The following is a 25,873-nucleotide window of genomic DNA, read 5'->3' as shown; positions in this document are numbered from 1 at the left end:
CAAACAATAAGGGGAAAAAAAGAGCCAAAGAAAAAGCACAGGAAACACATACAGACACAGAGACACACAGAAATTCCATAAAAAGATAAAATCGGAAACCATAATATATAAACAAATGACCTATAGGGTTAAAAAAAAAAAAAGCCCAGACATATTATGAGACAAAAAACCCTCTAAGACTACCATTTAGTTTGCTTTGTGTTGGCTATCTACTGCTGGAGCTGGGGCCTGCCCTTAAGAGCCGTTGTATACTCAGTAAAACTGCATTGGAGAACATTAATTTTCCCTTTGGGGGTTGTTACCATTTGGGGAGAACTCTGGGTTAGAGATGAGGACAGGTGTCCACTTCCCCTGTCGGTGCTGGGACCCCATCTGGGTTGAACCTGTCCAGGATCTGTGCATGCTGCCATCATCTCTCTGAGTTCCTACTGTGAACCGGTCCTGTTGCGTCAAGAAGGCCTTGTTGTCTGTGTGTCCTCCATCCCCACCGACTCTTACAGTCTTTCTGCCTCCTCTTCTGTGGAGTTCCCTAAGCCTTGAGGAGAGGGATTTGATGGAGACATCCTATTTATGACTGAGTATTAAGAGAGCTCTCACTCTGCACACTGTTCAGCTGTGTGTCTCTGTATTTATTCCCATCTACTGCAAGAGGAAGCTTCTCTGATGATGGCTGAGTTAGATACTCATCTATGAGTACAGCAGAACGTCATCAGGAGTCATTTTATTGCTCCGTTCCTATTAGCAGAGCAGTAGTATTTGGTTTTCTCCCAGGTCTCTGACCTATCTCGTCTCAGGTTTTTGGCTCACCCTAGCACTGTTAGGCATGGGTTCCATCTCATGCAGTGGGCCTTAAATCCAATCAGATGGTGGTTAGTTACTCCCACAACTTTTGTGCCACTATTGCAGGAATGTACCTTGCATACAAGTCACCATTGTAGAAAGGATTTGTAGCTGGGTTGGTGTCTCTCTTTCTCTTCTGGTAGTGCACAGAATACCTTCCAGTAATATGAACACTGGTCAGTAAGGGTAAAGGTTCTATATAGGCATCAGCTCAACTTCTCTGTGTTCAGTGAGTTATGTCGGTGTTGTCTTCAGCAATAGAGTTGCGCCATCAGTTTGTGGAGAGCAATAGTCTAGGTTGTTTGGGAGTTTCCAGGCTTCTTTGGCCAATAACTTGATTAGGTATCAATCATTCCAGGCACTCAAGGTTTTGTTTGGTGGCAAGAGATGTTCAGTTAGGTCACCATCTTTTCTATTATTTGGCAATTCTATTTAGATCACCTTCATACGTGTTTATATTTTAAGATGCTTCTACTTTAGTAGGTTTCCATATGACCCTCAAACGGCCCTTCGTGTTAGCTGTCTCCTTTCATAGTCCCTCCCTACCTCACTATTCCCTTCCCCTCTTTATTTGATTCTCCACTCCCTATAGTTTTAAATTGTCTGTATAATTTAATATTTTATTTATTTGTAAAACTAAATATTGAATCAATGCATTACAAGATATTGGTGAAATTCTTAAGGCCACTCCATGTAGTTAAAAGGGAGGTTCATTTTGTGGGTAACTTACAAGTGAAGGGCTAGGTAGCAGGGTCTGGGAAAGGTGTGGCACAGTCCGGCGGTGTTCTCTGGAGAACTCTGCTCAGTCCCAGCGTCCAGGGTCCAGGAACCAAGCGAGCCCACGCATCCGATCTCAGGTCTTCAGTGTCCTCTCTTAGCCCCGTCTTGTAGGCGTGACCATTACCTAAGCCTCAATGGGGGTTGGAACTTCCAGGTCAAAGCTGGAATGGCTACCTACTACATCTCCCCCACTACAACAAAATAATAAGTATTGAATTCTATTAAGTCTAAGTATCCTTTCCCTCCCTCCCTCCCTCCCTCCCTCCCTCCTCCCTCCCTCCCTCCCTCCCTCCTCCCTTCCTTCCTTTCTCCCCTTTGTTATCTAGCATACAGACATACATTAAAGAACTAATGTTGGCTTTGGTGATGATTAAGGAATTACACGGTAATCCAGATGCACATGCCAATTGCCATTCTCATTTTTGCAGATTAGTCATTCAGTTACAAGTATGTGCCAGAACCCAGCCATGAGCATGGTCAGTCAAGTCGTTAGTGTGCTCATCTGTTCTGTGTCTAACAACTTGATACGTTATTGAGACTTTATCTATTCTACACAAGGTGACCTAGAGGTAGAAAATAGTAAAAGAATAATAAAAAGAAAGGAATTGTAAAAACATGACATGTGGGAATGTGTGTGGGACACCATATTAATTACCTATTATTGATTCTTTGTTATCCCTGGTTTCTGTTCTGGTATACTGCACAGCATTAATGAAGTCTACATTTTCAGAACTCCTCACAAAAGCTTTTTGGAGTCATGCTCTAAACCATGTTTTCATTGGTTCTCTACTGTACCCGAACAACATTTTCAAGGATTTTCATATATTAGCTAAGTTAATTCTCACAGTCCACCTGTTTTATACACAAACCAAATGAGGATAATAGGAACTTGGTGACTTGCTTAAGGTCACACAGTTCGTGGAAGGCAACAGAACCAGCATTAGGAAAATAGTTCTCAGCATGTCCTGCTGCTGTGCTGGCCTCTAAGCAAAGAACAGTGTAAGAAGGGAGACATGAGAGACAGTGGACAGCACGTGGGAAGCTTGTGGGCACTGGAACATTCTACCCACTGGAAAAATTGCATCTATGTGAGTCATACTCTTCCAACACACACACACACACACACACACACACACACACACACACACACACACACACACGAGTTAAAGAAGCAAAAACGAGGAAAAATTAATCTAGAAGAAAACAGAGAAGTGTTTTACTGATTTCAGGCCTGTAAAATATAAAAATAATAAAAAAACGAACTCCCATAGCAGTAGAAGTTTACATTTTGTACTTTATATAAAAAAAAAAAAAACAGGTAAATCTGATGAAAAAAAAAGGACAGAATTTTACCATGTCTGTGTAAATACTTTCAAAACAAAAGACATTTTAAACTCTTTAAGAAAACACAAAGTCAAAGAACAAAGATGTAGTTGACAATAAGCGCAACATGACTAAGTTTTCAAATTCTCCAGAAATAAGAGGGCCGTGTCAAGATCACAAGACTGAGATGTCAGCAGGACAACGCAGACATGAGTTTGTGCTTGTACGGAAGTTGCCTTTCCTATGACCAGCTCATGGCAGGTCAGAGATGTGCACATCCTTAGCCCCTTGAAATCATTATTGCATCTTTAGGAATTTAAGGATGGCTACAGTCAATCTGGGACAGAAATTTATAAATAGTTTTTAATCACAAAATTGCTTAAAATAGTAAAAGTCCAAGAGACTAGTTAATTATAAATGTTTGCAGAGAGCTAGAAGTAATAATCTGAAAAAAATTATCTGTGAGATTTAAAATATGTTCCAAATCTTTTATACAGGTGATACAATACTTATTTGGTAAAGTTATTTTTGAAATAAAAGACAGAATATTATCACCCCAAATTTGTGAAAACATCTCTACATACATATAGAATGCATATATAGAAAATTCTCAAAAATAACCCATCAATTTTAGAATGTTGAATTTTGGTAATGGACTATTATGACTTTAGCCATTTTTTAAATTCAGTTTTTAAATGTTCTACTATGAGCTGTGTGTGTGTGTGTGTGTGTGTTTATAATTATCCATCATGTCTGAGATATGGGATACTATTAAAAGCAAAAATGAGTGAAAGAACATAGAAACTAAGTATTTCACACATATTCTCTTAGAATATACCTTTAAATATATCTTTATGTTTGTAACAAGCCATTTCATTTCATGTCACCTTTGTTTAGACTTTCAATTGGTTTGGAGGAAAGACTTTAATAGAAGTACATTTTTACTATTTACTTTTTAGTAAGAAAAGGAAATTAACTAATATCATTTCTTGAAAGTGACCAACCTTTAAGCAGCAGGTAGAGCGGTTAATTAAGAACAGCTGAGAGAGATTCTGGAAGCTTCTGGAAGCTTCTGGAAGCAGTCCCACTCAAGGAAACACTCCTGTGTGTGCACGCACTGGAAATTATCCTGCTGCCTCAGAAGCAGGCTTGGAAGGCCTTTTTCTTTTCATGTTAGTAATGGCAATTGTGATGGTAACATAGTTTAGTTTTATGTGTTGAGCATAACATGCAGTAGCATTTTGAAATAATGCAGTTGGGTCCTTAGGATTTACAGCTCTTGTGTTAGCCTCATCCCAAAAGAGAAATCTTCTTTTCATTCTGGATGCAGTTCAAACTGCTGGCTCTGCCCCAAGACAAGAAAGGGAATTGGGCACCAGAGGATCAGAATGAATGCTGGGCCTAGAATGTGGCAGTAGTAGCCACCTGTCCCCCAGTCAACAGAGGACTAATATTCAGTACTTCTGAAGGGATCTGGGCAGGTGATGATGAATGGGGGCCTCTCCAGCAAGACTGGGTTCACTCTCAGTTCTACCACTTTTTTTACCCCTAAATCCACGGGCAAGTGACGCAATCCCACTGAAGCCAGGCTTCCTCCTTTGAGAAGCTTATGAGGATTAAATAAGATTATGAATGTATTTGAGATATAGTGAGGCTAGCTGCTCATGTTGTCGTACAAGGTACAAGAAAGAAATAGCCTAAGTGCACATTGCTTATTCCCCCGAGGCTCTGAGAATCTAGTGGGACAGCCCAAGCATGTACACAAAACAGGTTGCATCTTTCATCTTATGAATAGATAGTGGACTAGAGGGAAGACAGGCTCCTATCAGGATGTTATATTTGCTGAAAAAATATTTAACATGAACCAATCACTAAAGCTGCATTGATATCTATATTTCTATATCTGGGGACACACACACACACACACACACACACACACACACACACACACACACGAGTCTTGTAAAACTATTAAACATGATTGCTCAATGTGCTATTTGGCAAGTGTTACCTTAAAACAAGTGCAGTACATAAAACACAATGTAATTAATTCTCTTGTTAAATCATAACCACAAGAAGAAGGCACTAGTCAGGATAAATCTTACTAATACTGGTGTCTACTTGACACAGTCAGTGATAACTTCATAGCTGTGTTGGTGAGTAAACAGTTACCAGCACAGTGTGTACCACTGGTGAGGAAACTCAGAAGATAAAAGTGGTTCATGCCTAGGCCACAGGCTTTCAGTATGGCCCCGTGTGCTTCCCACCGTGTTTGCCCATTTTACACAATGCCAGCCAGAAATGGCATGATGGCAGCCTTCTCTTCATGAACTTCTCAGTATCTTTTACCTTTACAAATGTAATTACTGGGACAAAGGGGATCTGCTATCTTGTTCTTCATCAAATGATCAATAATGAACATGGGATATTTCAACTCAGTCAAATTTGGCTACAAGTGCAGTGTGTTGCTTGTTACTAGTTGTAAACAAGGATCCCCCGCCCCCCACCGCCTTCTTATGAAATGCAATGGTAACTTTGGGGATTTTTACTGAGCTCCAACAGACTTAACTTTGTAGTGTAAACCAAATGTTAAAAGGTAAAGCTGAATGCTTTGCGAGTTTAGAATACTTGATTTTCTAAGCTTTTCACCAACTGCTATGTGTTACATGTTGTCCTTTAAAACACACATTCTTTTCTAAACCAATTTCCTATTTTATCCTTTACACTTTCAGTGTAAGATTACATACCCCTGTCCTTCCAGCAACGGCATAGAGTTAAATTTAAATTCTGGAAGTCATTCCTGACGATTGAAATTTACGGCACAAGGGTTAAGTTTGGAAAGTCAGCAGGCTCCACCCTGTGAGGCGGAAGTGGCCTCTCAGTTGTGCCTTGGCCTCGTGGGGAAATGACAGCTGTGGCATCTCAGTGTGTTCTACTTGTGGTAAACATCCCGCACAGAAGCCGTTTTCAGTTTCACTGGTACACATGCACACAGACACATGGAGAATTTCTATTCTGTCAATCAGAGCTTTCCGCATCTCTTCTAAGTATGGGCAGGTCATCCGCGGTCCCTTCTAGAGGCAGCACAGGGAGCCCTTCCTTATTCCCGTGACACTGCACCTGCTGGTTCTGTGCCAGCCATGATTTCACCCAACATCCTAGAACCCTGAATCAAATATGCCGCTGTTGTCCATATCCTGTCCCTATTGTTACGTATGTGAAAATACGATCATTGAGGGATGGATCCTCTTGGTTTTTCATTTAGCCTCTAACAAGTAACTGGCACAGAGTAGGTGCTTCAAAAATAATCAGCTATCAACAAAATAACTTTTTTGTTAGTAACTGGTTATTTTTAACCATTTTCTCTGGAAATATTTAACTAACTTAATTCCTCTATTTCTAAATGGAAAGCTTCCATTTTCCAATGTGCGTACGTTTAGATTGGTACAACTATGGATCCTGTCAGGAATTTTACATACATTAACTTAGTCACACTAGGGAGTAATTCCCTTTCCATATGGTACACATGTATATGTGATTTTCTTTTTTTGTTTTAACTTAACATTAGTTTTCTTGATACTGGAGTGATGTGGTTAAAAGTAAAGAAACAAATGGAAAGGTGTTTTTTTATGTTTAATTTACCATAGTTCTGGCACAGTGGAATTCTGCTTTTATCTCCTAAGTTTCGTTGTTTGTATTTAGCATCCATGTGGCCAGTAATATGCACATACGTAAAGGCACCTGGGAACCATTCATTGCCCTGTAAAGTCCACATACTTCAGAAAATGGGATAAATGAATATGTTTCCAACAATTAAATGAACATTAGAAAAATGGACTCTTGGCATTTTATAGGAGTAATGAACTTAATAACAGTTCCACGAATGGGATTAGAGACAAATAAATGATTTCTAATAAACAACATAATTATCATACTAAAATTTCTGACACCTAATAATTAGAAAGACTTAAAAAAAAACCCAGGAACTCCAAGAATTGCATAAATGATTTGTGGGCCCATTATTCCCAGAAAATAAAATATTGTTATGGAACAAGAAATGATATTATAAACATAATGAATTTGAGTTTTTATGTTAGTCCAGATTAGATATTAATGTTGTCAAAGATTAAAATTTGAGTTCAGAATTTTGTTTTGAGTTCTGATACCATAATGTGTGCTTGTTTGGCTGTAATTAAGCGATACCCTCAAGAAAAGGCAATCTCACTGGTAATTACAGGCAGATTCCCAAGTGTTATAAACAAAGACCTCAGACTGTGTGTATTTCCATGTCCATCTCATTGGGGCCACACAAAATCATCAGCTCAAGGAAATGCATTACAATGGAAAAGACCTGTGCAGTTGCTTTGAAAATAGTGGTTATAATGTCAGGGAAATTACTGGAAAGACTTTCCTTCAAGATTTGATGCTTGGTTCAACCTTGTATACTTCAATGTGAAAAAAGCCATCTAGGTTAGACAGAGCCGTGTGGGGGGCACGGTCAGCACCATCAAGCCGCTTCTGACTGATGGATATCTGCTTTCAAGCAGATGGTCTCTGAAGCTGGAGAGTAATCAGACCAATGGGGATAAAAATCGCATTGCCTGTCTCAAGGGGACAGCAGTGAATTAACACTGCAGGACGTCCAGCACAATAAAACATCGATGAAGGATTTTTCACTTGATTGGGTCTGTTTTTTCATATCATGAGAGTTGTAAAAAACATAAAGGGAGACAAAACTTAATTAAGGTCCATTTAGCCTCATCTTTAAGTATTGCATTGGGGTAAACTTTAAGGTCTTTCCTGGAAAATATGCTGCAATATCTTAACACACTGATTAGTCAGGGAATGAAAAGCATTTCATTCCAACATATTTTAAATTGTCAAGCAAACTGTTGTAGCATAACTCTCTCTCTTTATCCCTGACCAAAAGTTGTTAGAATTGATTATTATTCATTTGCAAAACCAACTATTTATGATTAGTAAAGATCCAACAGGGAATTCCTTTGAATTTTTGTACATTTTGAGAAATTTTGGTGAACACTTTTGTTCATCCATCCCATGCATGTTGAGTTGATGCAGATAAACATTCTTAGCAGACGTACCTGGCTAGTTAGAAATTAGGAACATGATTAAGTATAGAATTTGTGCTGGAATAATTTTGAAGGCTGGTGATATAGCTCAGTTGATAGACTACCTAATGTGCATGGAGTAATGGGATTATTCTCAGAATCACATAAACTGAGTGAGGTGACCCATACCTATGATTCCAGCCCTCCTGGGATGGAGGCCAAAATCTTTGGTTTTTTGACTGCATAAATAAGTTTGAGGCCAAGCTGGAATAAATAAGATCCTAAAACAAAACAAAAAGACACATTTCCCTATTGTCCAAAGAATATCAGTTGAAGATTCTCAGTTGATGTCTGAGGGCTGTTTTGACTTCAGCAGAATGTAGACAGACCTGTTAATTAACTTTCAGTGTAGGAGCAGGAGAGAAGGCTTAGTAGTGAAGACTTACCCTCTCTTCCCACAATAGGGTTTCACTAGGTAGCCATGGCTGGCCTGCAATTTGCTATGTAGACCAGGCTGGCATCGAACTCACAGAAGTGTCCCTGCCTCTGCCTCCTGAGTGCTGGGATTAAAGACGAGTGAGCTAAACCACCTCTGGCTATTTGCTGCTCTCGCATGGAACCTGTGTTCAGTTTCCAGCAACCACGTGGCAACTCACAATGGTTGGAAAATCCAGTTCTAGGGGCTCTAATGCTCCTCTCTGCCCTCTGGGCACCAGGAACACATGTGCTACAAATACATACGTATAGGCAAACACTTACATTTGAAATTAAAAGAAATCTTATAAAAAAATCCTTCCATCTGTGTGTGGTAGCACATGCTTTTAATATTGGGCCCAGTCTTATCTAGATAGTTCCAGGACAGCCAACTAAGGCTAAGTACACAAGGAGACACTGTCTAAAGGAGAGAGAGAGAGAGAGAGAGAGAGAGAGAGAGAGAGAGAGAGAGAGAGAGAAGAAGAAGAAGAAGAAGAAGAAGAAGAAGAAGAAGAAGAAGAAGAAGAAGAAGAAGAAAAGAAAGAATGAAAAAAGAAAGGAAGGAAAAATAGAAAGGAGAGAAGAAAAAAATCATTCCAATGTAAGGTTCATATTTTTTATAGTGCTCATATATGAAGTACATATTTCCATGTTATTTTAACTATTGAAGCTATTAGAGAGTATTATAGGAAAGCCATGATAATAAGTTAGGACTTGTATAATATTTCACTTGTCTCTATACATCATTTTAAGTTCAAACTTTTTTTAAAGTGTTGCATAAGGAGTTAAACGTGCATGATACTTATCTTGATTGCTCACAATTTTAAAAAATATAAAATAGCAGCATGATCTAGTGATAATCCTTGTGTAAATGCATAACTACTTAAATCAAATCATTCTGGTGTTAAGAAGAGAGTGTGTGGAATCCTCACTACTGGAGACAAATACTCTGAGGTCTGGGTCCCCTTTTGTCCCTTTGAACCCATATATCTTAGAGTATCTTCAAGTGCTCTGTTTGGGTTATGGCAACAACCTTCTGAGTTGTGTACACATGTGTGGACACCCATGATTTGATTCCTTATTGTTCTGCATTCATCCCTTTCAAGAAAAGCCACAGATTGCAAAACAAACTTAGTAGGTATCCTCCGTGCCGGTAACCAGAATATGTGTGCTCTTACATCATTCCAGCAATTCTAGGAAGTGTTTTTTGATCAGAAATTGAGACATATAAAGAACCAACATGGGGCTGGAGAGAGAATTTGGTGGTTAAGAATACTTACTGCTCTTTCAGAGGACCCAGGTTAGGTTCCCAGCACCCAAATGGTGGCTCACAACTGTCTGTAACTCCAGTTCTGGGGAATCTGATGCCTCTTCTGACCTTACCTCTGAAGACTCCTACATGTATGTGGTACACTCACATACATCCACGCACATATACATATACACATAAAAATAAATATATTAAAAACCAAGATCATACAATTCATCATTTATTAAATGTGGGTTTTAGCTTACCATGTTTCTAAGCAGAGCTCCAAGAACCTACAATTAAAAAGTCCTATGGTGGGCAGCAGTGGTGCACGCCTTTAATTCCAGCACTTGGGAGACAAAGCCAGGCAGATCTCTGTGAGTTCAAGGCCAGCCTGGGCTACAGAGCGAGATCCAGGACAGGCACCAAAGCTACACAGAGAAACCTTGTCTCGAAAAACAAAAACAAAACAAAACAGCAAAAAAAGAAAGTTAAAAAATGTTAAAAGTCCTAATCATACAGTTCATTTCCCCAGTGTTCACGTTGTTATCCCTCACCTTCCAGTGTATTTCACCAAGTTTTCTTGACTTTGTATTGCCATCGACCGCAGGTCAGTTTGCCACATTGACTGGTAAATGACTGTGTTTCTACTAAGCAGCAATGGCTTCCCAAATCAGTAAGTAAAATTCCACAGGGAACAGCATGATTTCCTTCAGTCAGCACAGACTTATGGGGGGAATGTGTACTTAAAAGAGATGGGAGAAAGATGTTCTGTGTCCTTCTGTTAAGGCTCAAGACTGCCAGCTGAGTCACACTTTTATCCCAGCATCTTTCAGTCTTTAAAATGAATAAATCCATTATTTAAGTATAAGGGACCATTTATGACCCCCAGTGTTATTTCAGTGTTAATTGAATATTAAAACCACAAAACTCCTTAAACTCTATGGTAACTTGAATTTAGGGCAAAAGCCTGAGCTCCTGCATTTCTAGGCCCAAGTACCTACCCTTATATTGTAACTAAACAAATAAGAGTGAAAGCAGAGAGAGGGGGGGGGTATTTCAATACTTTAGGAATAAGAAAAAAATTAAGTGATCTCAAGTTCATCTTCAAGGTATTAGCATGAATTTTATGTTTGAATGAGGGTCTTATTGGAGCAAGAGGTTCGCATAATTAAGCAGTGTTGGTCAAGGCATGGTCTCATGGATCATTTTCTTGGTTCTAGTTTTGTAAGATGGCTCAGAAACTGTCATTGCTGTTGCTTGAGGAGATCCATTCTAACTCTGTTCTGGGCGCTTTCTTGTCATATCAGATCACTGCCCTCTTCTGGAGGTTCCATCCAGGGATGCTTGGCTGTTCTAGAACCCGAGTGCCTGCTTATAGCTGTGCGTGGTCTTGAAGCGGGTGACTGGTTGAGCAGAGAATGGGTATCACCCATTTCAAGCAGGAGTTTCACCCCAAGCATCTTCTAAGTGCCCATTGCATTATACTGCTGCTAAAAAGGAAGTCTTACACTCACAATTGAGTGTTCCTAATAGCATTCAAATAAATGACATTAGTTTAGTAGAATGGATAAAAATGTCTAAAGCTAAGCACAAATATTCAGATCAGTAGTGATAAGGTATGGCCTGAAAAATCCACATTTAGTTTACTATATTTCTGAAATCAACTTCAATGAAAACAGTAATATAGAATACCTTATAAAATATATTTATTGATTTTACATCCCATCCTGACTGCAGGTTCTCCTCCCTCCTCTCTTCTTCTTCAGTCCCTCCCTCCATCCTCCTGCCCCCCATCCACTCCTCCTCCATTTCTATTCAAAACAGGGCAGGCCTCCCCTGAGTACCAACAAAACATGGCATATCAGGTTGCAGTAGGAATAAGCACTTCCCCAAGTGTTAGGGCTGGGCAAGGTGACCAGTATGAGGAAGAGGGTCCCAAAAGTCAGTAGTAAAAGAGTCAGAGACATCCCCTGCTACCACTGTTGGGAGTCCCACAAGAAGATGGAGTACCTTTTTAATCAACCTCGACACAATATTATTAATATGTTTAAGTTTTTCTCTCCTGTTTCAGGGTAATGAAACTTTAAGCAATTAAAGAAACTTGCTGGCACACCACTCGGCAATCTTTTCAAACTTTCCTTATTGACTTGACATGAATTTATTGTTTGATGGAGAGGAATACTCAGCCCATGTAGAGCTAGAGTTGAATCCAAGTGCAAGGTCAAACCGAGAACTGTTTCTCAGGGGTTGCCTCCACACTCGCTGCTAACAGTTCCTGCAAGTTGACCATGCGAAGATGATATCAGCATTGGGTGTTGGTGCACACTTACTGTTGTCTTTTAGGTATTATTATTATTATTATTATTATTATTATTATTAATTATTATTTTGGTTCAGGTTCATAACTATCCTGCCATGTCTCATGACCAGACCATCAGAGCATTCTTTTCTCTCTGTACTATAGCAAAACTTTTACATAGAATGCACCCCCCCACAACACACACACACACACACACACAATAAACAAAAAACAAACAAACAAACAAAGAACATCCACACAAACATCCACACACATCCTAGACCTCACTTGTTAGACACTGATTTAGAAGTACAAAATACCAAGTAATTTGGTTGTGCTTTATCATAGGCTAGCCAGCTACATGACCTGGAGCTTGCTTTATTTTCCTTGTTAGATTAGTATTGAAATAATCTAATAATAAGTATAATTATTTTTAAATCTGAGTAGTCATGGGCTCCAAGCCTTTGGTGAAGCATTCCTTTAGGCTGTAGTGGGCCCTGGGAACATACATTCCTTTTCATGTTCATGCTGGGTGCAAGAAAAACCCTATTTTGCTGATGTTCAGATACAAAACTGGAACTGTGTCAAGACAAATTGAAGAGGAAGCTTTTCGTTTTTGGCTGCAGATGTCACATGAGGGTTATAAAGCGGGTGCACTTAATGAGAACCATATGTTGCATATTAAAATCTTCAGGCGGAGCTGAGCATTTGAATTCCTCCCCAAGAACGAAGGTTTGCAGGCTGAAGCACACACGGTTGGTTGGAGGATTTGAGGGTTGTAGGGACAGACACAAAGCAGCAAGGCAGAGAGAGGACTTAGTCCTCGGTTTGTCTAGACCTTCTCCCCAAGGATAACCATTGCTTCTTTTTTTCCTTTGTTGAGCTTTGATGTGAGAACATTCCTGGCTGAACAAAGAAAACAGTTTTGAAGGCTTGCCTTCCTCCTGCTCATCCTTGACTTAAAAGCTCTACTTTTATGTTCTCATATTTGGAAGGAAAGATAGATTGACAAAAATCTCCCCCTCCTCCCGTTCCCTCTCATTCCCTCCCCTCCCCTTCTGTCTTCTCCTTTCCTATCTGTTTGTCTTACTGTCTCTCTGTTTCTGTCTCTGTGTCTCTGTGTCTCTCTCTCTGTCTCTCTCTCTCTCTCTGAATCCTCTTTTATCTTCTTATTGATTAAAGGTAACCAGGCTTCTGTTGTCTAAAGCTGTTTTGTCAAGAGCTGTAATCACAGATTGACCTCATTGTAGAACAGTGTCTTGACATGTGTATTTGTCAATGTCTGTGCTTGAAAGAGATATATATATTTCTAAGTAAGAGTATGTATTTGAACCTCAGAATAGCTCATTTTTTTCTATATACACATTTTGGGAGTTTATTTTAATTCTCTCCTGGAAATTCATGTTCTTGAACCATATGATAATAACTATTTCATTTATTGCATTTCCTCACTTGGGGAAAACTAAGTTCTTTCATAGGGTTGAAGAAGAATCTCACATGTATTAAACTGCCTACGACATTCCTGGCAGGATGGCACAAATGTTACATTTACTATAACACTAGAAATATTATTTGCTAGAATTCCAGGGTTTTGCCCTAAGTCTTGAACTTGGATGCAGTTTTAAAAATGTAACTCAGAAAAGAGACAACCAGTTAGGAAAACTTGATACTCCGTGAGAACAAAAGCACCTGCCACCTGCCCATCCTGTAGAGAAGTTTGGCAGAGGGCCTTGTGGACTTTCTGGCGCTGCCATAGGGTTCAGTCTGTCTGGGCTGTCGTGATGTCTTAGGCATCCTTTGGGGATGGTCTTTCCCTTTGCCCCTGCTTGTTTATTGTATTTGTTGTTGGCTCCTCTAAGAACAGAAAGCAGCTTGATCTGTGGCTGTGTTGGAGCCCTGGAGGCATGGAGAGACATGTAGTAGATTATCTCCTAAAAATAAAAGTTTAATTTGCATTTATGTATATGTGTGTATTGTGTGAGTGTATGCCATGTGTGTGGGAGCACACAAAGGCCAGAATAGGGTATGCGGTGCCCTGGAACTGGGGGTCCAGTTGGTTTCGTGCTGCCCTGTGGGGGTGCTGAGAACAGACAGAGGTCTTCTGGAAGAGCAGTGAGTGTTTTTTAACCAGGGAGCCACCTCTCCAGGCCCCTTGACTGGCTTTTTAATGTTATGAACACTTTACCACTTTCCTCTTCATTCCCAAATGAAAACATTTCTGGGTTCTTTTCACTCAGATCTTAAGGTTTTGCTAGTTGCAAACAGCAGCAGGTGAAAGCCAATAAGAATGCCCTGTGGAGCACTTTTATCATAAATGGCATGGTTTGCAGAACTTGTAGACCAAGGGCACATGTGTGGTCATGCCAAAGGAAATGGACCCACTTTATCAGTGGGAAATCTGTAGTGTTTTCTACTTTGGAAATTTGCATAATTTGAGAGTTGAATGGCAGAGAAGGTTCCTGACTCTGACTCGTATAAATGTGAAATAAATCTTGAATCTTCCCTCATCCCCGAGTAATCGTATGACCTAAGAAACTTTCTAGGCATCTTCCCTCATAATGACACACCATTCCTTATAGTCTTACTATGAATATTGATTATCTGATGCACATGGCTCTGCTAGCTCTTTTCTTGGCCCACAGAAAACACTTGGTAAATATTACCTGCAATTATTTGCTTCATGCACAAATTATAAGCATTTCCTTGGCTCAGTTTTAAGTACAATTTATAATGAATCTCTTTTGGAAAAATTGTGCTTACATAATAATACTTTTATAGTTTATACATGGGACTTCATATTATCTTATTTTCATTGATTTAGAGTAAAAAATAAGATCTATTGTGTGTTCTTCATAGTGCCGTGTGGAACATCGAGCTTTACTTAAGTGTTGTTGCAAGAAACCCAGAGGGGAAAACCCCACTGGAGTTTAACATTAGCTAAAAATAGCAAAATAATTTCATAGAAGAAGCATTTTGAAGTGAGTCATAATTCAGTTCCTGTAGCATTGCAGATGGAATCAGGGCACTCTGCCATGGGCATGGCTTTCAGGAAGGATGCAGAATGGGGCATCCTGGGAAGGAGAACCAAGGCATCCTGGGAAGGAGAACATTCCCACACTAGTCACACCATGAGGCTTTTTCAAAGAAACAGAACATGGATTCTGGATGTCTAGATTTCAGCCACGCCTTTTACCTCTTAAGCATCTGTCTGGCTTGGAAGCCTGCAACCCATGTATTACTCAGACTGATGTGAGATCATTCAGTTCTCAGGTTTTCAGGGTTCCTGAGTGTAAATCACTTAACGATGTGCAAGCAATCATTTATTTGAAACTCCCTGAGAAAATATTCCGATTTCTATTACCTGCCCATCATCACAAATTTAAAAAACAGCTTTGACAGAGTTTGCCAAGAATCCCTGCCAAGTGTAGTCTTCTTTGAGGAAGGAGGCTATGCAATCTACTGAGGGGAATGTTGTCAAACCTGAAAGAAAACAGAAGTTATCAACCTCAGCTCTCATATCCAGATATGTGAATGACATCTCCCTCTTCAGGCCTCCTTTTTCCTTGGTCAGATATTATACTACAAGAAAATTTATAATAGTTATATAAGTGTCTTTAACCCTAACAAAAGTTTATTGTCATTATTATGTTAAGGTTTAAAAGTCAGAATATTTATTCAAGCCTGGGGTGATGGTTGTAACTCTGCCTTTGGAACAGTCCTCTAGACTTTTCACGAGGCAAATACAGCTGATTTTCCCAGGACCAGATTTGTGGAAACTGTGGGAAGATGGAAAACTTAAAACAAAGTCTCCATCCAGAGAGACTTTACCAAGATATTTCAGTCTAGTATTATGTCAGCTGGTTTACATTTAATAATGTTTTCCCCAAATCACTAGGAGTACAAAATTTGCATCAGCGCAGTCCACACCTGCCAACTAACGCTCTCCCTTTCTTCAAAGCTTCTTACTCTCTCCCCATGAGGCTGGATGACTGTAGTGACCCTGACTCGGTGTCCTTCAGCTGAGTCATCTGAAAACTAGCAGTAAAGAAAGAGAAGGAGGAACTCAAGCAGCTTTAGTTTCATCTAGTTCTCAAATTCTTTTTTTCTTCTCTCTAAGCAGCAATGGCTTCCCAAATCAGTAAGTAAAATTCCACAGGGAACAGCATGATTTCCTTCAGTCAGCACAGACTTATGGGGGGAATGTGTACTTAAAAGAGATGGGAGAAAGATGTTCTGTGTCCTTCTGTTAAGGCTCAAGACTGCCAGCTGAGTCACACTTTTATCCCAGCATCTTTCAGTCTTTAAAATGAATAAATCCATTATTTAAGTATAAGGGACCATTTATGACCCCCAGTGTTATTTCAGTGTTAATTGAATATTAAAACCACAAAACTCCTTAAACTCTATGGTAACTTGAATTTAGGGCAAAAGCCTGAGCTCCTGCATTTCTAGGCCCAAGTACCTACCCTTATATTGTAACTAAACAAATAAGAGTGAAAGCAGAGAGAGGGGGGGGGTATTTCAATACTTTAGGAATAAGAAAAAAATTAAGTGATCTCAAGTTCATCTTCAAGGTATTAGCATGAATTTTATGTTTGAATGAGGGTCTTATTGGAGCAAGAGGTTCGCATAATTAAGCAGTGTTGGTCAAGGCATGGTCTCATGGATCATTTTCTTGGTTCTAGTTTTGTAAGATGGCTCAGAAACTGTCATTGCTGTTGCTTGAGGAGATCCATTCTAACTCTGTTCTGGGCGCTTTCTTGTCATATCAGATCACTGCCCTCTTCTGGAGGTTCCATCCAGGGATGCTTGGCTGTTCTAGAACCCGAGTGCCTGCTTATAGCTGTGCGTGGTCTTGAAGCGGGTGACTGGTTGAGCAGAGAATGGGTATCACCCATTTCAAGCAGGAGTTTCACCCCAAGCATCTTCTAAGTGCCCATTGCATTATACTGCTGCTAAAAAGGAAGTCTTACACTCACAATTGAGTGTTCCTAATAGCATTCAAATAAATGACATTAGTTTAGTAGAATGGATAAAAATGTCTAAAGCTAAGCACAAATATTCAGATCAGTAGTGATAAGGTATGGCCTGAAAAATCCCACATTTAGTTTACTATATTTCTGAAATCAACTTCAATGAAAACAGTAATATAGAATACCTTATAAAATATATTTATTGATTTTACATCCCATCCTGACTGCAGGTTCTCCTCCCTCCTCTCTTCTTCTTCAGTCCCTCCCTCCATCCTCCTGCCCCCCATCCACTCCTCCTCCATTTCTATTCAAAACAGGGCAGGCCTCCCCTGAGTACCAACAAAACATGGCATATCAGGTTGCAGTAGGAATAAGCACTTCCCCAAGTGTTAGGGCTGGGCAAGGTGACCAGTATGAGGAAGAGGGTCCCAAAAGTCAGTAGTAAAAGAGTCAGAGACATCCCCTGCTACCACTGTTGGGAGTCCCACAAGAAGATGGAGTACCTTTTTAATCAACCTCGACACAATATTATTAATATGTTTAAGTTTTTCTCTCCTGTTTCAGGGTAATGAAACTTTAAGCAATTAAAGAAACTTGCTGGCACACCACTCGGCAATCTTTTCAAACTTTCCTTATTGACTTGACATGAATTTATTGTTTGATGGAGAGGAATACTCAGCCCATGTAGAGCTAGAGTTGAATCCAAGTGCAAGGTCAAACCGAGAACTGTTTCTCAGAGGGTTGCCTCCACACTCGCTGCTAACAGTTCCTGCAAGTTGACCATGCGAAGATGACATCAGCATTGGGTGTTGGTGCACACTTACTGTTGTCTTTTAGGCTATTATTATTATTATTATTATTATTATTATTATTATTATTATTATTATTTTGGTCAGGTTCATAACTATCCTGCCATGTCTCATGACCAGACCATCAGAGCATTCTTTTCTCTCTGTACTATAGCAAAACTTTTACATAGAATGCACCCCCCCACAAACACACACACACACACACACACAATAAACAAACAAACAAACAAACAAACAAAGAACATCCACACAAACATCCACACACATCCTAGACCTCACTTGTTAGACACTGATTTAGAAGTACAAAATACCAAGTAATTTGGTTGTGCTTTATCATAGGCTAGCCAGCTACATGACCTGGAGCTTGCTTTATTTTCCTTGTTAGATTAGTATTGAAATAATCTAATAATAAGTATAATTATTTTTAAATCTGAGTAGTCATGGGCTCCAAGCCTTTGGTGAAGCATTCCTTTAGGCTGTAGTGGGCCCTGGGAACATACATTCCTTTTCATGTTCATGCTGGGTGCAAGAAAAACCCTATTTTGCTGATGTTCAGATACAAAACTGGAACTGTGTCAAGACAAATTGAAGAGGAAGCTTTTCGTTTTTGGCTGCAGATGTCACATGAGGGTTATAAAGCGGGTGCACTTAATGAGAACCATATGTTGCATATTAAAATCTTCAGGCGGAGCTGAGCATTTGAATTCCTCCCCAAGAACGAAGGTTTGCAGGCTGAAGCACACACGGTTGGTTGGAGGATTTGAGGGTTGTAGGGACAGACACAAAGCAGCAAGGCAGAGAGAGGACTTAGTCCTCGGTTTGTCTAGACCTTCTCCCCAAGGATAACCATTGCTTCTTTTTTTCCTTTGTTGAGCTTTGATGTGAGAACATTCCTGGCTGAACAAAGAAAACAGTTTTGAAGGCTTGCCTTCCTCCTGCTCATCCTTGACTTAAAAGCTCTACTTTTATGTTCTCATATTTGGAAGGAAAGATAGATTGACAAAAATCTCCCCTCCTCCCGTTCCCTCTCATTCCCTCCCCTCCCCTTCTGTCTTCTCCTTTCCTATCTGTTTGTCTTACTGTCTCTCTGTTTCTGTCTCTGTGTCTCTGTGTCTCTCTCTCTGTCTCTCTCTCTCTCTCTGAATCCTCTTTTATCTTCTTATTGATTAAAGGTAACCAGGCTTCTGTTGTCTAAAGCTGTTTTGTCAAGAGCTGTAATCACAGATTGACCTCATTGTAGAACAGTGTCTTGACATGTGTATTTGTCAATGTCTGTGCTTGAAAGAGATATATATATTTCTAAGTAAGAGTATGTATTTGAACCTCAGAATAGCTCATTTTTTTCTATATACACATTTTGGGAGTTTATTTTAATTCTCTCCTGGAAATTCATGTTCTTGAACCATATGATAATAACTATTTCATTTATTGCATTTCCTCACTTGGGGAAAACTAAGTTCTTTCATAGGGTTGAAGAAGAATCTCACATGTATTAAACTGCCTACGACATTCCTGGCAGGATGGCACAAATGTTACATTTACTATAACACTAGAAATATTATTTGCTAGAATTCCAGGGTTTTGCCCTAAGTCTTGAACTTGGATGCAGTTTTAAAAATGTAACTCAGAAAAGAGACAACCAGTTAGGAAAACTTGATACTCCGTGAGAACAAAAGCACCTGCCACCTGCCCATCTGTAGAGAAGTTTGGCAGAGGTCCTTGTGGACTTTCTGGCGCTGCCATAGGGTTCAGTCTGTCTGGGCTGTCGTGATGTCTTAGGCATCCTTTGGGGATGGTCTTCCCTTTGCCCCTGCTTGTTTATTGTATTTGTTGTTGGCTCCTCTAAGAACAGAAAGCAGCTTGATCTGTGGCTGTGTTGGAGCCCTGGAGGCATGGAGAGACATGTAGTAGATTATCTCCTAAAAATAAAAGATTAATTTGCATTTATGTATATGTGTGTATTGTGTGAGTGTATGCCATGTGTGTGGAGCACACAAAGGCCAGAATAGGGTATGCGGTGCCTGGAACTGGGGGTCCAGTTGGTTTCGTGCTGCCCTGTGGGGGTGCTGAGAACAGACAGAGGTCTTCTGGAAGAGCAGTGAGTGTTTTTTAACCAGGGAGCCACCTCTCCAGCCCCCTTGACTGGCTTTTTAATGTTGTGAACACTTTACCACTTTCCTCTTCATTCCCAAATGAAAACGTTTCTGGGTTCTTTTCACTCAGATCTTAAGGTTTTGCTAGTTGCAAACAGCAGCAGGTGAAAGCCAATAAGAATGCCCTGTGGAGCACTTTTATCATAAATGGCATGGTTTGCAGAACTTGTAGACCAAGGGCACATGTGTGGTCATGCCAAAGGAAATGGACCCACTTTATCAGTGGGAAATCTGTAGTGTTTTCTACTTTGGAAATTTGCATAATTTGAGAGTTGAATGGCAGAGAAGGTTCCTGACTCTGACTCGTATAAATGTGAAATAAATCTTGAATCTTCCCTCATCCCCGAGTAATCGTATGACCTAAGAAACTTTCTAGGCATCTTCCCTCATAATGACACACCATTCCTTATAGTCTTACTATGAATATTGATTATCTGATGCACATGGCTCTGCTAGCTCTTTTCTTGGCCCACAGAAAACACTTGGTAAATATTACCTGCAATTATTTGCTTCATGCACAAATTATAAGCATTTCCTTGGCTCAGTTTTAAGTACAATTTATAATGAATCTCTTTTGGAAAAATTGTGCTTACATAATAATACTTTTATAGTTTATACATGGGACTTCATATTATCTTATTTTCATTGATTTAGAGTAAAAAATAAGATCTATTGTGTGTTCTTCATAGTGCCGTGTGGAACATCGAGCTTTACTTAAGTGTTGTTGCAAGAAACCCAGAGGGGAAAACCCCACTGGAGTTTAACATTAGCTAAAAATAGCAAAATAATTTCATAGAAGAAGCATTTTGAAGTGAGTCATAATTCAGTTCCTGTAGCATTGCAGATGGAATCAGGGCACTCTGCCATGGGCATGGCTTTCAGGAAGGATGCAGAATGGGCATCCTGGGAAGGAGAACCAAGGCATCCTGGGAAGGAGAACATTCCCACACTAGTCACACCATGAGGCTTTTTCAAAGAAACAGAACATGGATTCTGGATGTCTAGATTTCAGCCACGCCTTTTACCTCTTAAGCATCTGTCTGGCTTGGAAGCCTGCAACCCATGTATTACTCAGACTGATGTGAGATCATTCAGTTCTCAGGTTTTCAGGGTTCCTGAGTGTAAATCACTTAACGATGTGCAAGCAATCATTTATTTGAAACTCCCTGAGAAAATATTCCGATTTCTATTACCTGCCCATCATCACAAATTTAAAAAACAGCTTTGACAGAGTTTGCCAAGAATCCCTGCCAAGTGTAGTCTTCTTTGAGGGAAGGAGGCTATGCAATCTACTGAGGGGAATGTTGTCAAACCTGAAAGAAAACAGAAGTTATCAACCTCAGCTCTCATATCCAGATATGTGAATGACATCCCCCTCTTCAGGCCTCCTTTTTCCTTGGTCAGATATTATACTACAAGAAAATTTATAATAGTTATATAAGTGTCTTTAACCCTAACAAAAGTTTATTGTCATTATTATGTTAAGGTTTAAAAGTCAGAATATTTATTCAAGCCTGGGGTGATGGTTGTAACTCTGCCTTTGGAACAGTCCTCTAGACTTTTCACGAGGCAAATACAGCTGATTTTCCCAGGACCAGATTTGTGGAAACTGTGGGAAGATGGAAAACTTAAAACAAAGTCTCTATCCAGAGAGACTTTACCAAGATATTTCAGTCTAGTATTATGTCAGCTGGTTTACATTTAATAATGTTTTCCCCAAATCACTAGGAGTACAAAATTTGCATCAGCGCAGTCCACACCTGCCAACTAACGCTCTCCCTTTCTTCAAAGCTTCTTACTCTCTCCCCATGAGGCTGGATGACTGTAGTGACCCTGACTCGGTGTCCTTCAGCTGAGTCATCTGAAAACTAGCAGTAAAGAAAGAGAAGGAGGAACTCAAGCAGCTTTAGTTTCATCTAGTTCTCAAATTCTTTTTTTCTTCTCTCTCTTTCTTTTTGGACTTGCCATGAGGCTCAGTATCAGTTCTCTAAAAACCCAATTGAAAACAAAAGGACAGGGGCTCTGGAGATGGCCCAGTGCATGAAGCACTTGCTGCACAAGCTAAGGACCAGAACTTGAATCCCCAGAACTCACAGAAAAATCTTAGCAGGAAGGAGGGCCATGTAAGCCCAGGACTGGGGAGGCAGAGGCAGAGTAGCCCAGAGGCAAGCAGGCTTGCATGATGAACCTATGGGTGAGCTCTCAGTTCAATGGACAGACTCTACCTCCATAAATAACATAGGAAGTAAAGTGGCGATGGAGCAAGACACCTCACAGCAACCTCAGACCTCCATGATCACACATTTTCATGCATACCTGTTCACGTGTCCACCCATACACATGTGAACACCATTGCACACAACACTTGAGCGTGAGAAAAAAAATCTAAAATGAGTAACAGTAGAATTTTGCGTAGTGTAAATTCATCCTTAAATTGGCTGAAGATTTGGAATAAAGTAATAACGGCCATTTTTATTTTAATGGTTCCTTTGTATTCTTGTATGTACAGAGTATGTTTCCCATGGATGTCAACATCCATAAACCACTGTATGGTTACTGCCTTGTGCTGTGGAGGATAGCTGGGTGTTTTAAAGCCTGTACTGAAACATTTTTCAGCCAAAGCGTGCCTGATGTGTCGTGTTAACACTCTTGTCTCCCTGTATCTGGTGCATTTGGTGTTCTGCAGGATTCACCAAAGGCCTTTTCTTTCTCTTGCAGTCCGACAGCAATGCCAGCTTCCTCCGAGCTGCCAGAGCAGGCAACCTGGACAAAGTTGTGGAATATCTGAAGGGGGGCATCGACATCAACACCTGCAATCAGGTAAGAGTAGGGGGGCTTTAGCCCCTGAATCGAGAAGCACCTCATATCCAGCCAGAGTCTCAGAGCCCAGCACTATTTTTTGTTAATATTGATCTACTGAGGAATTAGAAAGTTGATCTTGATGCAACCCAACTTTTACCACCTTACCAACCTTTGAAGTGTTAGTGTTGGCTTTTAAAATTGCTATTGCTGGTGAAGTACAGAAAAAAAAAAATAAATTGAATGTCACTATCTTCCACTGAAATGATATGAACCACTTGATCTGGTATATTGATTAATTAAGAATGATGTATATGACTTAATTCAAGGTCATCCTCAGATATATAAGACAGTGTCTCAAATAAATAAAATCACACAACAAAAAAACTTGAAGCAATACTTTCTTCACACTGGTTTAGAAATATGGTTAATTCTGAGAATATGTAAAACCACTATATTAGTTTGAATGAAGTGTTTGGCTTATTCATTAGAGAGAAAATTATTTATTTTTGATATTATTTGCCCTCAAGAGTATTGATATTTTCTTGACATTTTGACAAAGATTTTTGTACCATAAATTAAAGTGTCTAGAAGACCCCAGTAACCACTATAGTTTGTAAATGTTGTTGTTGTTTTCATGTGTGTGTGTGTGTGTGTGTGTGTGTGTGATGGATTGTATGATGAAAAAGAAAGCATTAATATCATGTTTATGTGAGGCAATTTTCGTCATTCAATCTCAGTTGATCTAGGAGTGCTTGGATGCTGTTGTCTGCATCTTCCAATACATTCAGTCCACTTTTCCTTAATCTCTAGAGTCATCCCTCCTAAACTGCAGCTTGGGACCCGTGTGGGGTTGTAGAACTGAATGTGGGTGTCACACAAAAAAAAATAGTAACAAGAAAAGGTTTTGGAATACACAACAACTGACATTGATTTGAAGTCAAGTGATAATGAATCTAAGCTCTTTCAGTGCTTTCTATTACTCGGCACAGCTTCGCTTCAGCGGTCATCCTAGACGTACAACGTGAGCGCTTCGGCCTGTGGAACTGTCACAGCATGCAGCATCACTGAACATATGCAAAGCTTTCTTCCCACAAAGAAATACAGTAGCTTAATTATAAAAAGGAAGACTTTGAATATTTCCCTACCATCATCCCTCAGTACGCCAGTGTCAAATTAGTATGTCTTTGGATTGTGTTGTACTAAAATGCTTGATTTTAAAAATTGCTATGTGAATTTCTGACCTGTTTCATTAAAAAAAAATGCATAAAGTGAATTTTTGGCTTATGATTAGGGACAGAATTTTCAATGGTTTCAGAAAGGATACCAAATATATTTCTGTTATTTTCAAATACTCATGTGAAATGGCATTGTCAGAAATGTTGATTATAAAATCAAAGTACCTGCCAGGCAATAGTGGCGCACACCTTTAATCCTAGAACTCAGGGAAAGGGGCAAGTGGATCTCTTAAGTTTGAGGCCACTCTGGTCTACAAGCAAGTTCCAGAATAGCCATGGCCAAACAGAGAAACCCTGTCTCAAAAAACCCATTAAATAAACAAGTAAACACATTAATAATTAAAATCAGAGTATCTACCAACTCTAAATATCTCTGTCATCAAGTAGACAGTCAAGACTTAATGTTCATGTAAAAATAGACAAGCATATCTATCTCAGTAGTACACATGTTTACTTTCATCTTTAGTAAATAAAATACAAAACTGCGCCGGGCGGTGGTGGCGCATGCCTTTAATCCCAGCACTTGGGAAGCAGAGTCAGATGGATCTCTGTGAATTCAAGGCCAGCCTGGGCTACAAAGCAAGATCCAGGAAAGGCGCAAAGCTACACAGAGAAACCCTGTCTCGAAAAACCAAAAACAAACAAACAAACAAACAAACAAAAAAAAAAAAAAAAAAAACTCCCAAAACTGCTTTAAAATCAATTCTTCTTATGTTTCATTGTTAGGAAATGCTTGATTTATGTACCTATTTTATATTTCTCTATATGCCCAGAGTTCCATGAAAATTACTTGAGTGGAAAGGGGTCAAAAGTGCAAGAAGCTTAAGAAATCTTGCTCTAGACTACTGAAATCAGTAAATCTCTTGAATACTTTACAAAATGCAGCCTGGTTGTTTATTACTCCTAAGTTATTGTTGTCCTAAATTCATATCTATTCATTTCTTACCCACTTGTGTTACTAAACACTTTGGAGAGTCTGTGGGAGTCGCCACATGTTACCAGGGAATCCAAGTGTCTTCTAGTGGGTCTTTGTCCTGTTAGCAAAAGAACTTGAGAACAGACTCAAACAACAGCTCCAGGACAATTTCATTACAATTTAAAAGCAAAGCTCAGGGGGGCAAGCTGTAAATCCCGACAGCTGCCAGGAGGAGGCAGTTCAGAGAAAGAGAAAAGGCCATGCTGAGTTATGCTGGCATGAGGTCAGCTACATGGTGGGCAGGCAGGGGACCTTGGCAAGGAGGAGACATTGAAAAGAGGGAAGATTTGGAGAAAGAGAGAAGCCCAAAGCATTTGGGGAAAGCATCCTTAGTAAAACGACAGAAAGAAAAACGGGAAAATAATTCAGATAAATGGACAGACTTACAAGGTTGTCTGGGTGGGGATTCTGGGAAGGAATAGCACAATATTTTGTTTAAAAGATCATTATCCCTCCTGTCTATGTAGCCTGGCTCAAGGAGGTTTTGCTCCACTGAGGGTGGCCCCTTGGCTGGGAGATTGGTCAGCTCTTAAGGAGGAAGACCATTCCATATCTCCACACAGAGGTAGATTCCTTTCTGTACTATACCACTATATCAGTCCTAAGTCAGTTTTTCACATGGTCAGTGATGGCCCATTACTAGGATGTGTGTCCAGAGTGTACCACTGTGGATCTTCCCCGTCCAGACTCACATTCTGTGTCTTCATGGCCACTCAGCAAAGTGACCACAAAAACCTCATGCATTCAGCTGGGTCACTTTATGTTATTTTATGTTGCTATTCTAAAATAAAAACATATTCATGGTGCTTTTTCTATTTATAAATTTCCAGTGGCTGGAAACACCTATAAGAGTAGGGCCATCATGTTACAGTCACCTAGAGGTGAGTT

At 39.8% G+C, this 25,873-nt stretch overlaps 1 protein-coding gene across 49 annotated transcripts in view; it reads left to right on the top strand.

Annotated features, from left to right (window-relative positions):
* Positions 1-25,873, top strand: part of Ank2 (ankyrin 2) — a 596,100-nt gene that overhangs the window by 379,147 nt on the left and 191,080 nt on the right. For all 49 annotated transcript variants that reach the window (XM_028856374.1, XM_037207067.1, XM_037207070.1 and 46 more), the window contains one exon: positions 22,691-22,792. In XM_028856374.1, coding sequence (XP_028712207.1) covers positions 22,691-22,792 — 102 coding nt within the window. The remainder of the gene's footprint in view (positions 1-22,690; positions 22,793-25,873) is intronic.

The sequence above is a fragment of the Peromyscus leucopus genome, chromosome 6 (genome assembly GCF_004664715.2).
Source record: "Peromyscus leucopus breed LL Stock chromosome 6, UCI_PerLeu_2.1, whole genome shotgun sequence".
Classification (NCBI taxonomy): domain Eukaryota; kingdom Metazoa; phylum Chordata; class Mammalia; order Rodentia; family Cricetidae; genus Peromyscus; species Peromyscus leucopus.
This window is presented reverse-complemented; position numbering and strand designations above follow the sequence as displayed.